The 15,166-nt window shown below is 53.7% G+C and overlaps 1 protein-coding gene across 6 annotated transcripts in view; it reads right to left on the bottom strand.

Annotated features, from left to right (window-relative positions):
* RPS6KA1 (ribosomal protein S6 kinase A1) overlaps positions 1-15,166 on the bottom strand; it is a 36,705-nt gene that overhangs the window by 7,590 nt on the left and 13,949 nt on the right. For 2 of the 6 annotated variants that reach the window (XM_057403534.1, XM_057403536.1), the window contains 6 exons: positions 7,585-7,638; positions 3,142-3,258; positions 1,980-2,061; positions 1,621-1,701; positions 755-834; positions 89-195 (listed from right to left, as the gene is read on the bottom strand). In XM_057403534.1, coding sequence (XP_057259517.1) covers positions 89-195; positions 755-834; positions 1,621-1,701; positions 1,980-2,061; positions 3,142-3,258; positions 7,585-7,638 — 521 coding nt within the window. Of the gene's footprint in view, positions 1-88; positions 196-754; positions 835-1,620; positions 1,702-1,979; positions 2,062-3,141; positions 3,259-5,841; positions 6,134-7,584; positions 7,639-7,736; positions 7,767-15,166 lie in introns of those variants that run through there. The other 4 variants (XM_057403537.1, XM_057403538.1, XM_057403533.1 and 1 more) reach the window with 3 other exon arrangements.

Genomic DNA, 15,166 nt, shown 5'->3' with positions numbered 1-15,166 from the left:
GGCCTGGGGCACTGCTCAGCTCTGCTGGCTCCAGGCCTGGGGCTGAGCTGAAGCACGGGCTTCCCTGCCTCCGCTTTGCCACACGTACTTCTCCGGTTTGAGATCCCTGTAGATGATTCCCAGGCTGTGCAAGTGGTCGAGCCCCAGCGCCAGCTCCGCGAGGTAGAACTTGACGTCCTCCTCGGTGAACATGACCTGCAGGAGGGGAGAGGGAGCAGACAGGCGCTGGGGTTACAGCGCTGGCAGTGGGACCAGCTCTGCTGCACCTTTCACATCCGAGTTGCTCCCTTCTGCCCTTTCATTCCCAAGTTTCCCAGCCACCCTGAAGCAGGAATTAAGCAGCAGCGGCACCAAAGGAACCAAACAGATTGCTGAGCAGCAGGCACGCTTCCCAAAAGCTCTTTCTTTAGGTTTGCCAGGTTAGGTTCCCAGTCATCTTCACCTGGCACAACTTCTCCTTACCCCTCCCATGCCCTGGCTTCATCACAGGGAGGTGACACAACCACCCAACTGCAGCACAACATGTTTCTGCCTGGGTTCATTCTTAAAGTGATGCTCACCAGAGGAGAGACCTCCCTCCTGTGCTGCTGCTGCTTGGCTGCAGAGGACAGGGCTCCTGTGACATCCCCTCCTGTTGCCAGCTCTGGGCTAGCAGCAGCTTGGAAGTCATTTCCACCCCTCTCCAAGACTTTGCAAGGATCAGTTGCTTCTCCCAGAGCCTCAGCAGCCCACCAAGATGCCAGAGCATACCCACCTCTTTGGAAAGCCGAGTGAAAAGGTCACCTCCTCTGAGGAAATCCAAGATGAGGTACAGCTTCCCCTCTGTCTGGAATGCTGAAACACAAGCCGGAGCAGGGATCAGACCCCTCCGCTGAGGGGGGGCTCCGTGGTGTCACATTAATCACTTAAATCCCAGTGGCTCCAGTTGTGCAGATGCCCTGCGTGGTTACTGGGTTAAACACAGGTAGGGCTGATTATCTGGGGTAAATGAGACAGCCTGTCCACGACATTGAAACTGGAGCTCCCCAGCAGCATCCTGGCACTGCAGATAATCCTCATCTTATGGGGGGCTGGTTCCCTTTCAGCCAGTGATGCCCTGCTGAAAGGGCTGTTTCCTAAGAGAAGCACTGGTCACTTTACAGGAAAGAAGCTATTCTTGCCTTCCTGAGTCACAGCATTAATCCTGCCAAGCTCTGCTTTGGCCAGTTAGCTCTGCTGTCTCAATTTCTCCTCATTTCATGTTTTATCCTCCAGGATTTGGTGTTTAAACCCCTCCTCCTGGTCTATGCTCTCTTTCCCATCCAATAGCTAGAGCGAGCATGACACCAAAGACCTTTCTAGGACAGGATTTGTGTTCAGGGGGATGTGAAAGCTCCAGAGCAGCAACAGCCTTTGAGGGATACAGACTGATCTGGGCCTCTTCTCCATTTCAGGTATCCCTGTTGGGGATCATGAGAGGTTCTCAGTATCCTCCAGGCAGATGCTGCTGCTGGATGTCTCATGCTCATCTAACTGCTCATGGCAAGCGTGCCTGGAGCAGCATCTTTCCTTATTGTGTCTAAAAGCAGCCAGTGCGTGTTTGAGCCCCTCTCCCAGTGCCCCAACTAGCTCCACACTCACCATAGTGGAGTTTCACCACAAAGGGATGGTTTACATCAGCCAGGATGTCCCGTTCTATCTTTGTCCTTAGTCGATCGCGCACTGTGGGAAGAGAGAGGAATAGCTCAGAGAAAAAAGGCTCGTAGCATCCTGGTATCAGCCTTGTCCCCAGCCTTAAGCTCTTTAGTACCAGGCAGCTTGAGCCAGATCTTTTCCCACCTCCAACACTGCAACAAGGGTCTCTTACAGATGGAAAGAAAAGGAGACTGGGATAAAGATGCTTCCTTTCCATCCAGCTCACGCAGGGCCAGAAGTGACTGCTGTGACATCTCCCCAGCCCTCTTTAAGACACAGAAGCATTGCACGGCAGAGCCTCCTACCTTTCAGTGTCGCCTTCTTGAGCACTTTCATGGCATAGAGGTGGTTGTTGTCTGGCGGCGTGATTTTCCTCACCAAGAAAACCTGAGGCAAAAGAACAGCACGTTTGTCAAGCACTGAACACCAGCAGCAGGAGCTGGATGCCTCCCGGAGTGGCAGCCTCCCAGTAAGCCTAAGCAGCAGCCAGCCACAGGCCTGGTAAGATGCACCTCAAGGTCTCCATGTGAAACCCCATGAGGTTTCTGGTGAAGTGCTGTGTGCAGACTCCTCTTCCCCCACCTCCAGCCATTACAGCATGAGTGCTTTTATACTGCACTTCCCTCCTCTCCAGTCTTCCACACCTCTTGCTCGCTCCTGCAGTTCCTGCCTGGGAGCTGTGATTTGAAGCACTGATGCTTCACTGTACCACCAAGCCGCCTGGTGACTTGATGGTTTGACAGCCAGATCAACTCATCAATGAGGTCCTGCATCCCCTGCGGATCTGACCTCCTTCGCTTCCCTGATGTGCCATGTTCTATATTCAGGCAGCTTCAGAAAGACACCCCCTTTTCTTCTGCACAAAGCCCCCGCTGCCTTTGCCCAGGGGACAGCACAGAGTCCTATCCAAGCACAAGTCCTATCCACTGCCAGTGCTGGTAACTGCCTGACATGAAGCTGATTTAACATGTGAGCAGATGGTCAGTGAGAGACCTGGATTATTTCCACACTGACATAGATAAGAATTACAGGCTACTTCCTTCTCCCTTCACAGAAGGGAAACTGGACCAGAAATAGGGGCCAAACCCAGTCCCTGGTACACAGCATGATTTCTGAGAAGAGAGAGACGTGCCTGAGTCCTCCAAGTCCTCAATTCAACTGACAGCTTGGCAGCCTTTAGAGGGCTGCAGGAGGTCCTTCTGCCCTGTATGACACCTGCATTCACAAGCAGGACACTCCTTGCCTCCTCATCACCTAAAGAAGAATTACAGGGGAGCTTTGGGCACACAGGCTGGTCTCAGAAGGCAGCACTGATACAGTTGCCTTTCAGGTTAAAAGCAACCATTTGCTCATCAGTCAGATTCTCATGATCTGGTGGGAATCAGTAAAGTGGTTTTGTTGGGGACAGTCCCCTTTTGTCACCAAAATCATTGATGTGCTGTGACACAAAGGAAGAAGGGAACCCACCTTGCCGAAAGAGCCCTGTCCCAGCACCTTCAGGAGCTCAAACTGTGACGGATCTGCTTTCTCAGAGCCTTCCTTCACATGGTGGGTGATGTTGATTTCTTTCACAACACCTTCGCCCTGCAAAAGAGGGGGAAAGCTGCCTGGGAATGTACTCCTGAACACGGGAAAGCAAGTGTTATCAGAGTGAGGAACAAGGATTGTAGCTACAGCCTCACAGGAACCACATCTGAGAGAACCACGAAAGCTGGTGCTTGTCACAGGTATCTCCTGGCTTCAACATCTGGCCTTACTGACTCATTGGTAGGCTCACACCAGGCAGCCTCATTCCATACCCTGTGCTCTCCCCGACGGCTCCGCTCCTCACACCGCAGGCGCTGCACTGCTTTGAACTGCGTTTCAGAAGGGTGCTTGAAAAGCACCTTCCTTTTTAAGGCACTGGTAGCAAAAAACAGGAGTGTTTATGCCACGCAAAAATCCCACAACACAAAAATACGGCACTGTTGTCAAAACACGGCCAGGGCTGGCAAAAACCAGACATGTTGGAGCCCATCTGCTCGGCAATCTGAGCAACTCCGCAACATAAGTCTTAGTGCATCTTCAGCACATACAGATGATGCTTTAACAGACTCAAGCCTTCAAGAAGATTGAGGGGAAGCCAAGGTCTCTGGCACATGTTTTGTTGAAAACACATTCTTTTATTGGAAAAAAATAAAGAAGGAAAAGAGATTTAATCCGCAGGATCTAGAATAAACTCACCAGCGAAGCTGGGCCAGCACACGAGAACAGCCACAGGCCCCATGGTGATGCTCCAACACCTCTTTTCCCCAGCAAACCCTGTCCATACCCTGGTGCACAAAGCCCAGAGTTCAGCTCAGGAGAAACACCTTGTGCTGCTTTCTGTTTGCAGCCCAGGGATATATCTCTATATGTAAAGAGACTTCTTATGCTACTTGTCTTCCAGCTGCGCCTTTCCCTCTACTTCTCCTGATCACACTGAGCCAGTACATCCTGACTTAGCTTTCCTCAGCCCCTCTCCCAGCTGACCACAAGGAGAGCCCACTGAGTAGGCTGGGCTCAACTCCCCTCTTCTAGAGACATGAATCTTACTCAGGCCAGAAATCCCATTGTAGCTGTACGTCCTGCAAGGGCAAGTCCAGGCTTCTCAGCACTTCAGTCCCACGTTATCCAGGTAGAGGTGGCCTGGTCACTATTTGGACCTGAAGTGCAGCAATTACTTTCCAAAGGGCATTAAACGGTTGCTCTCTGACCCTAGGGCAGACGTGGCCACCAGAGGCTGTCAGAAACGGGAACTCCCGTTTAGTTTTTCCCCTTGCAATGCTGGTGGAAGGAAAGCTTTGCTCTGTTTCCTGAAACGATTCAGCTGCTTGCTCTGGAACCCAGCAAATCAAAGCGGCTTTTACAAAACAACAGGAACCAAGGTTCAGGCCCTGCCTCTCCTCCGCAGCCCAGCCCAGCCCCTTCTTGGCGAGGGTGGCCCTGCCGAGCACCCGCGGATGTGGTTGCCTGCACCGAGCACCCTTCCCTTCGCTCCCCGCTCCCATGCTTGGCTCTTCTTTAGCTTCAGCAGTGCCTCTGTTTCCCTGTTGGTAGCTTTGCTCTCTCCAGATCCTGCATTATTCAGACACTAAGACCCGGCAGAGAAGCCCTCGCTCTCAGCAGTGCAGCACGCACAGCCCGAGCATGAGGAGAGGGCAGGGGGCAGGAGCTGCCCTCTGTTATCCTGCCTTTTGCTGCCCTCAGTGATCACAGGCAACCAAGATCTTATAATCCCTGTAACAACAAGTTTTTGTGTTCCATGTGATTCCCCAGCACCCCCACCTCACCCTTCTGGTTTCCTTTGGAGGCTTAGTCCATGGCAGACAGTTGCTGATGGGGAAAAGCTTCCCAGTTCTAGCTAAGAGCCTGAGCAGGAGTCAGCCAAGAGGTCTCCTCCTGCTGGTCCTTGAGCAATTCCTCAGTAGGGAGAGACCCAGGGATGGCAGCAGTGGAAACTGTGGGCTCCTTCCCCCACCCCATCTCCATGAAAACACTGGAGAGAAACCAGGTCTCCACAGCATCGGCACTTGTACAGCCGCAGGTTTCTCCCTGTAGCATCGCACACCTATGCCGAGAGGAACTCTTCCATCCACTCCGGCACATCTGGACCCATCCTCCTACCACAGCTCTTCAGGAGCTGTGGGAATCTTTCCCCTTGGCCAATGGCAAGACCCACTGTGTTTAACTGCAAGTCTCAGCAGCCCAAGCTGTACCTGAAGGCAGGCAGAGATCTGCACACGCAGCCTGCCAGCCACATCAGCAAACACACACATGTACCAATGAGACCACGAGTGGCATCAGCCAAGACACTGCTGAGAAAAGCTTTGAGATGCCATTTGGCATCTTGCTGACACGAGGGAGGTTTCTTCCCATGGATTCATCCAGTACCTGTAATTCAACAGCAAGCTGGAGACCAGCTCCTACAGCCCGTTTAGCAGCACACCAGAACAAGTCTCCAACACAAAAGCACCCCTGTGCCACCAAGCTGCAGCACAAACAGGCTTCACTTGCACCAAGTTACATTCCTTCCAATGGCAGCAGTAAGCAAACTATCCCAGAAGACAGAAAAACTAACCCAGCATCAGCCCGACTGCATGAGCAGGGACACCAAGTGAAGCCAAGCAAGCAGGCAGCAGTACTGACCGGGCTGGAGAGCTGGCTGGGGGCAGGCAGCTGCAGGCTGCAGGGCTTGGCTCGGTGCTTCCTCTGCAGCCAGAGCGTGAGGAAGGCGCAGATGCGAGGCAGTTTAGGGTCCCTCTCCATCCTCCCATTCCCGTCAGCATGGCCCAGTGCCGCTCACCACCACCCCCGGGAGCCGGATGGAGCTGATGCAGGTGGGTAAAGCCCAACCAGCAGATGCGCAGTGGGGACGAGCGAGGGTTCGTGCTCCCACTCCCCAGCAGCAGCGCTTGTGGTCGGGGCTTTTGGTTGACTTTGCTTTTGCTTTCAAACACAAAGAACCTCCGAGCTCCTGGTTCACGTGGGGGGGACAGTTCGCTGACAGAAAGCGCATGTGGTTTAGCTCAAGTGACTTCATGTAGAGCTACACCAATGACACGGCACCGGTGAGCTCCTGGGGGCTTTCCGTACCAGGGGAACATTCTGAGAAGCCGCTTGCTCTTTAAAAAGGAAAGAGAAAAACTCCCGAGACCTCTCACACCGAAGCCTAATGCCACCTCAGGAAGCTGCACAGCTCTGCTCTCACACTATCACAGGGGTGGTGGATCGAGCCCATAGGCAAAGCCTCTGGCATCACATCCTTCATTTGCTTTGTGCTGCACAGGGGTCCTCACTGTGGATGCTGGAGGTGCCCAAGAGCCACCCGGGGAAGTTCCATGCAAGGTATTTTTAAGGGCATTTCTGATGCAGACAGCTTCTGCCCCCGCTGCTGCTCCATGTTATTAGCAGGAAAGAGAGGGGGTATTCAGATCTCTTGTTTTGCCTCCTTCCTCCTCCAAGCCTGTCCCTCTTTGACCTTTCCATTGGGTCAGGACAGACAGATGTTTTCTGCAGCAAGACCCCAGAGGGTGCAGGTAAGAAAGAAACCCCTCGAGATGAGTAAAGAGACACCCATACACCTTTGCAATTAGAAATAACCTGATGTCAGCAGTGATTTCTGAGTACTCCAGAGAACGAAAAGAGGATCTGGTTTGGACTGAAGAGGCTATTTATGACTGTCTTGCCTCCTCCACCCCCATAACATGCTCTTTGAGAGCCAATAACGAAAGAAACGACTTAACACCAGCAAGGCAGCTGGCCCCAGCTCCACAGAGGGAACCTCAATAGCTGGTGAGGTCCAAAGCAAGGGAGCTGGGAGCAGGAGCAAGAGAGCAGCATGGAACCGTTCATACTGACACCTCCTTCATGCTGCCACAGGCCCAGTGAAGCAGAAGCTGTGTCCATAATGTACCATCCAGAGGTGAGCATCACTGCTTCTGAGGAGATGCAGCCCTCTGCACATGGGTCCAGCAAGACCTGATAACTCTTGTCCCGACCAAGAGAACGCTGCATGCTGTGTTCTTAGGTGCTCAGCACAGGGAGAGGAGCTCAGAAAGGCAATCAAAGAACCCCACTGTACCTCCAGGCAGCACAAAGGCTGGAACGCCCGAGCAGACAAGATCAGAAAGCCACAGGAGACATAAATGACAGCATGGAAAGGAGTCTGCTGTGGGGAGGAAGGAGGAGGAGGAGGATGAAGTCAAGTCCAGGATCTCATCTGAGCAAGTGAGTAATAGCTGCTTTCTGTATTAGCCATCCCTCCTAGCTGAGATGGGGTTTTCAGAGAGCTCTGCTCATGCCCCCACATACGTGGGGCAACATCATGGGACAAAGTGCAGGTTAAATGCATGAGTCTCCTCGAGCTGCACATCTACAGCAGGCTCTTACCTTGTCTGCCGAGTCCACAAGGTCTTTCTCTATCCAAGAGATGTCTGATTTTGCCTGCAGGACAATAAATGAGCATCAGCACACAGGGGCCATGATACTCTGCTAAAGTTTTCCCCACAGACTTGTTTAGCAAGACCAATGGAGCTGTTTACAGTCACTGGTGGCATCACCGCACCAGACAGTGCTCCTTGGGATGCGGTTCTGAGCCGTGTTATTAAAGGCTTTAATAAACCCTGACAGGCAGTGGAGAAGGACACGGTGATGGGACTTGATGACACAAGTTCCCCAAGAATCAGCATCAGCCAAGGAGAGAGAATTCATTTCTGGCAGGTTGATTAACCATAGAATCCCAGACTGGTTTGGGTAGAAGGGACCTTAAAGGTCATCCAGCTCCAACCCCTGCCACGGGCAGGGACCCCTTCCACTGGAGCAGCTTGCTCCAAGCCCCTGTGTCCAACCTGGCCTTGAGCACTGCCAGGGATGGGGCAGCCACAGCTTCTCTGGGCACCCTGTGCCAGTGCCTCAGCACCCTCACAGGGAAGAGCTTCTGCCTAAGAGCTCATCTCAGTCTCCCCTCTGGCAGGTTAAAGCCATTCCCCTTGGCCTGGCCCTACAGGCCCTTGGCCAAAGCCCCCCTCCAGGTTTCTTGTAGCCCCTTTAGGGTTTCTTCGGCTTCCTCCAGGGTCACACTCAGTGTTTCTAAAGCAACCAGGAGGAACATGCTCAAACACCCAAAGTCACCACATCCCCTGAGGGCAGAGCAGGGCCAGCCCCACTGCTCCAACAGGTCCTTTAACAGCATCAGAAATGTCAGTTTATGCTGCCTCCGGGGCCAGATGCAATTCTGTGAACCCTCAGAGGGAGAGATGCAGAAGCATTTAAGGGGAGCTCAGAACAGAACTGCTTCTCATATCTGCTAGCATATGGCTCCTCCTTCCCCAAAACCCCTCAGACTTAAGGAAGAAGTAAGTTGTTGCAAGGAGTCCTCACCCCTGCTGTGTTTTAATGGAGGTACACATAGGTTTGCTATCACAGCTAGGTACTTTTCACTTGGGGTTTAGGTAACAGCCAAGACTGAATAGAAAAATCAACCCCCCAGATCAAATCAGATTTGAAACGTTTCCTCTGCGAGGCTCAAGTCTTTGGCTGCGGATGAGATAAAACTCATGTGACTGCAGACAGAGGGCATCTAAGAGGGACTCGAGCTCCGACTCCTCACGGTGCTGGCAGGGCTCTTCAGCGCCAGCAGCGTCAACCGATGGGCACAGAGTGAGCTGAAAGTAGGATGGGAGCTCCGGAGAGGCGAGAGGGGAAGCAGCAAGTCTTGAGGGAAGGGAAACAGCGAGATCAGAGTTAAGAATCAACTGATTTTCAGCTCCGGAAGGACTGAATCAGATCCGAGGGGCCCCTGCACCTCTTCCCCTTCCTCCCCTCCATCGTTCTGCTCTTGCTGTGGAGGAGCAGCCAAGATCTCTTTGGGTCTGGGAGAGGGTGGCTGCCCTGTGGGAAGCAGATGCCCCCATCTACCAAAACCACAACTGAGCCCCTTCCTGAGCACCAAAAGCGATGGCAAAACCCTCCGGGGTCTCCCTCCAGCCCTCGGGGATCACATCCACCCATGGGGACACCAGCTCCCACCAGCAGGCACCAACCCCTGCCTCGGATGGGGATGGATCAGGCACCTCTCTGCACATCCACCCTCCCCAGGACACTGCTCCTGTGAGCCACCAGCCGCCTTCTGAACCCACACGCTTGGGAAAGGCCGGTTTACACCGATCCTGCACCACTGGGTAGTGGCATTTGCTGCTCCTGGGCAATAAGAGCCCACCCCCAGGCACCAGCCAGCCCTGGGAGCAGCAGTGGCTCGAGTCAGAGGAGGAGACAACTTCTGAAGATCCCAAAGCCGCTCTGAGCCGCACAGATGGCTCAGTCCTCCTGGATGCGAGGCTGGCAAGCCTGGATGTCTGCTGGGGTTCCTTCCAACACCCAGTTCAAAACCCCAGTCCTCTTTCCTCCTTTCCCCCTTTGGGAGGAAGGATTTTACAAGCCCGAAGCCAAGAGACAGGTTTGTTTTTGCTCGCGTTTTGTCACTTTGCTGCTTGAGACAGTCACATGGAAATGCAAGGGGGAGAAAAACAACCTGCGAGAGCTAGGAACAGATTATGCTTTTGGCATTCCGCTTCCTATTCATCAACAACTAACCAGAAGCTGTTTTAATTCCCGTTGCCTCGACACATGCTCTGGTCCCCAAACAATCCCAAATCCTGGCAGCACCTAAGACAGACGCTTCTCCGAAAGCAACGTTACCATCAGAAAAGCCCTCTCCAGAAAGAGAAGCCATTCATTAAACCTGGGTGAGGTTTAATTAAACCTGGGTAAGGTTTAATTAATTAAACCTCTCTCTGAGGTCAGGAGATTCACCAGCTTCTTGTGTCCTGCGGAAGAGCCAGAGCCCGTGCTGTAGCAGAGCGCATAGACACTTGCCTCCTGGATCCTTGGCTTGCTGCGAAAGAGGAGCCTCAGCATCTCCAAAGCTGCTATTCTCCCATACTTTGCAAGCTGGTTTCTGGACTTAGAGCGCTGTGCAGCACCCGGAGCAGCATGAGAACCCTGCGTGGAGTAGTTACATCACCGGGATGTATTTTGGGAGGTTTTCTGCTGAAAGGAAACTGTGGTTTCGTATGGGGAAATTGCATTGTGCGGCGATGGCTGCACAATACCAGCCGGCAAATGAAAACACTGGGTGGCTTTACGGGTGCTTAGGCATGGCTCTTTCCATCAGCAAATCTCAGCAGGCTTTTCAAGAGGATCACTATAGTCCCCTGTGTCCCAGACAGGAAAACAGGCACAGAAAGAACAACTTCAGTCACTACACGAGGCAGCAACAACCGAGAATCCCTGTAGCTTTCCTTCCCCGAACTTACCCTGCCCCTGCTCTGAGCAGCACGGATGCTGAGTCCAGCACAAATCCTCTCCCTGTAGGATCAGCCAAATTGCAGGTCCTCAGGGAAAAGGGCAGGAGGAGGCAGCTTCTGCATCCTCCCCCGGTTTGTCCCTGCCCCATGCCTGAGTTGCTCTACAGCATCTGCTGGACCAGGTCTTCAGGATGCTGCTGCAATGCCCCGTGTGAGGTTTGCACACTGACATCTTATGGGAGGGTTGCACAATCCTGCCTGCTTGCGTGGGGTCCTGCACCGCAACACTGCTCTGCACCCTGCTCTTCCACACCAAGGGATGACTTATGAGGCCTGGAGCGGGAAGGAGATGGGAGGTGGCTGAGTCAGGCAGTGGAGGAGGAAGGAAGGCTTCATCCCCACAGCTCTGAACCAGTCCTCTCCCACTTTCTGTTTGCAAGGAAAAGAGGGAGCCCCGCACTTACTCCCAGTTCCCGTCAAGAGAACGTCTGCATTTCACCAGTGCAAAACAGATGCCCTGGATGGTTTCAGAAGTTACCCAATGTTTCACCAGCTCCTTTGCTGCTTTACAACATCCCTTCACCTGTCCTGCTCTGCACCTTAACGAAGTCACAGCCCCTCTGCTAAACCTGGAGACCATAAACCAGCCTTGGCGAGAAGCAGAAGCCAGCAGCTCTTTGCTTCTGATACAGTTAACGGGCACGGAGGGAAAGGCTGCTGCAGACGTGCAAACCTCCCTTGCCTCACTGCCTCTGCTCCCAGGAGAAGGGACCAGCACGAACCAAGCAGGTAACAATATTAGATGATAAATCCAAAGCAAGAAGCACAAACCAAGGGAAGCTGCGGTGCATGCAGCTGCACACCAGTAGGCAGGCTGTGGGGCTAAGGGCAAGCGACACGTGGGCTAAGAGCCTTGCTTCATCACACTTGCAATGACCTTACACACCCCGCCTGAGTTTGCTGCCTTCAGGGCAGAATTAAGTCATTTCTAAGCCTTCATGTGTCCTTTTGAGGAGCAAAAGTTGGTGACAGAAGTGGTTTTGCCAATTCTCTTCTTTTTGCTCCCATACCCGTGGGCCCTGCGTGCAGTGGGATGATGCTGTCTGGGCTGTGCTGGGCCAGACACCGGCACTGAAGTGCCAAGACTCAGCTGTAAACCCTGCGTGAACCTGCTGTCATTGGCACATGGAAAGACAATCCCGAATCCAGTGGTGCCAGATACAGAAGGTTTCAAGATGCTGTAATCCAATTCTGTGTCTGCAGACGAGACTGCAGGACTAAGCTCCAGCAAGTCCCAACATCGGCTCCATAAAGCAGGACACTTCCTAGCCCCATAGATTTAAATCAGAGCAACCGAGAGGCCTTTGCCTCCTGCCAGGATCCAGTTACACCCCGCTGAGCACTGGGAACAGCATCGGGGAGGGAAGGATCAGGGTTTCATAAACAGGAAGGTGATGGTGTGAAGGGAGGCAGCTGCTGTCACATCAATGCGCTCCCGCAGCGGTGCCCCCAGGCTGGACCGAAGGGATGTCTCAGCAGGGGTTTGAGCTGCTGAGGAAGCACTGGATGAAGGAGACCTTGCAGACCCCTCCAGCACAGGCTGCTCTTGGTGCCAGGCACAGGGAGCTTCACACTCCTGAGCTCTGCATCAAGTTATTTTATGCAACCTACTCCAAAGCAACAACTCCCTGCAGGGCAACTCCTGCTCTGGAAGGAGCTGGAAATGCACGGGAAGCAAGAGATGCTGCTGCTTTGCAGAGGAATCGTGTGCAATATTTGCTGCTGTCAAGAGCAGAGGCAAAGGCTCTGTTTGGAACTTCTGTTTTAGAGTGGTGGTTCCCAAAAGGGGAACAAACAAAGCAAAGAAACCTACCCAGCCACTGCCTCCCTCCTGCAGAGGCCTTATCTGGGTAACGCTCATGGTTGGTCTCATTTGCAGCCAAAGAATTGGCCAGAGCTTTTCCCTGCACTTTGGTGGATCACGTTCAGTGCTCCATCCCAAGAAATCTCATGGGACACTTGGCCCTGAGCAGCACCACTCTTCCCTGAGCAGAGGCACTGCACAGCCTTGCAAAGCAAAGGGCTTCAGCTCGCGGTACCCCCGCGCAAACAGAGCCCACCAGAGGACAGGCTGGACCTGTTTAGAGAGCCAGGATGGGGAGGAGGGAGCTGCGGCTGAGGCAGAGCTATTTTGCCATCGGAGGAAGTGGTACCCACAGCAACATCACATCAGCAGCTGCAGATCTGAACTCGCTCTGTTGCAGGAAGGTGAAGCAGCGATGCCACCAGGAGCTCAGAAATGTCACCATGGACCCGTGCTACGTGCACATCCTGCACCACGTCAGCTCAGCACCACTCCTGGGGCTCTGCAGGGAGCAGGGAGCAAGAGCTGGGTCAGAATAAGCAGTGCTGCTCCTCTGTGTGCAGGAAAGGAGCTGTTTCCTGGCCTGCCCTCGCTCCAGCTTAGAGGAGAAGTTGAACACAGCAGCCCAGGCAAGCAGAACATTCTGTGGCATTGCACCAATTCCATTCAATCACTGAAGTTAAAACCCCAAGCACCTGGGAGAATTCAGTCTCTCTCATGCAGTGGACATCACAGTCTCAAGGTAGCATTCAAGGATGGAACAGCAAAGTCATCTCTCGTGCTCACCCATAGCGCACACAGTTAAAGAAAACAGTAATCATTTGAAACCTTAGGCAGGTTTACAAACCTCTTTGCCCCAAAGAAGACTCTGTCCTGTTCTCCTGCACATGTCCCAACAGGTTCCAGCCCACGCAGCTCCTGTTGCCCCACTGCTGCCCTCCCTTCTGGGTATGAAACCTTGCGGGCTCTGGTTTTCCAAGCCCAGCATCATCCCAAAGGGCACTGATTCAGCATCACTGCAGAGCTGCCTGCTCAAAGCGAAGGGCTCACCCCCTGTTTATGGCATCCTCTCAGACAGGGTTACTTTTGCTTAGTACCTGCATGCCTGCATCTGCAAAAGGTCGAGGAGGAAACACACGAGACCTCTCACTTGAGCCACTTCCAACCACACTCGGAGCTGGAAAAGCTAGAGAAGAATTCAGTCCGGGTGTGTGTGTGTGTGTGTGTATAATATCAAGTGGCAGATAGAGGGAAGAGGCGAGCCTGTGCCCCTACAAGCAGATAGAGGGAGGAGGTGAGCCTGTGCCCCGACGAGACACCAGAGAATCAGCAACAGCTTTTGCAGGAGGAAAACCAAAACAGCACAAATGTGTGGGGTCAGAGACAAAGCTTAAAAGAAGAGGGAGATCCTCAGAGCAACCCAAGAGGATGCGCAGAGAAAGAGGCGGCTCCGTTAGTCTTTTAAACCAAAGGGAGCTGAATAGGGGCATCTGCTGTTTGACAGACAAAAGCCTGGGGAGGCAGCCAGGGCCCTCCGCGGGGTGGCTTTGAAGATGGAAGTCTTGGATAAAGTCACTTCTACAACCACAGAGAAGGAGATTCCAGCAACTGGAACTTCCCAAGAAGGGGATAAGGATGGGGGCGGATTCCTGGCAGGAGCTTTGCTGCTGGCAGCTCGCAGGAAGGGATTAGTGCGAGGGAGCAGCGCTGCGGGGGGGAAGAGGCGCGTTTCACCCCGCACCGGCTCCAAGGACTCCTTTAGTGGGGTCCTGAAGACCAAAGCAAACCCAAACTGAGGGAGGGAGGGAGGGAGCAGGAACCCCGGTCGCAGTGAGAGCTCTGCACAGGGAGGGCGCTGGGACGCTGGTGCCTACAGACCCTGTTCATCGCTACCTCCATGCAGGGCAAGAGAAGCGGATGAGCAGCTCCGTCCTGGCACGAAAACACCAGGAGCCTCCCCCATATGGCTTAAAACAAAAGCCTTCGACTCGGAGCACCCCAGAGGCCCCCTGCCATCTTCCTGCTCCATGTCACATTAACGTGGTGACCCTTGGGAATGACTTTGCTTCCAGCCCGAGCAGTGATCTCGGCTCCCCGCAACGGGGGTTACAAGCAAATCCCTAAAAAGGGAAGACTCAGCCCAGGACGGTGCAGTTTTACCCTGTTTGGTGCTCACATGGAGCAGTTCCACCCTTCTCTGCTGTTCCTGGGCCCCTTTTCTCAGCAGCAAATGCGCATCTCAGAGGGTGACACACATCATCTCCTGCAGAGGAGGGCACAGGGAGGAAACACTGCAAAATCCTGGAGGCCACAAACACTGGGATTCCAGCAACAGAGCAGAGGACTTCCCGGCACGCGGGGGTGATGGTGCGTGCCGCCATGGGATGGGCTGGGTCACCCCAAAGGGGACGAGCCCAGGGCACCCTGCCCGGCCCTGGCTCCCCCCACCCCGAGCACACTCCAGCAGGTGGCACTCGGAGCACCTTTAATATCCAAAGCGCTGTTTCTGTTCTGAAACCGGAGGGTGAGAGCCAAAAGGACCCGGTTCATAACCGGCCCCTGTTTCACAAACACCTCAGGGGGAAGATTCAGCAGCTCTAGAGCAGGGGGATGGAGGGATGAAGGGATAAAATGTTTCCCAAAGCAAAGCCTGAGGCTGAAGAAGGCAGAAGGGGGGCTCACACAGCACAGCTCTCACAGCAAACCAAGTCCTGCTTCCCAACACCCTTCTTGAGCTGCTCGGTAACTGACTCATTTCCCCAGGAGCACCCAAATACCTGCTTTATGCCAGAGGGCTCGGGTC

Source organism: Pezoporus wallicus, unplaced genomic scaffold (genome assembly GCF_028554395.1).
Source record: "Pezoporus wallicus isolate ANWC-B61680 ecotype Strahan unplaced genomic scaffold, APGP_CSIRO_Pwel_v1 contig_8232, whole genome shotgun sequence".
NCBI classification, from domain to species: Eukaryota; Metazoa; Chordata; class Aves; order Psittaciformes; family Psittacidae; genus Pezoporus; species Pezoporus wallicus.
This window is presented reverse-complemented; position numbering and strand designations above follow the sequence as displayed.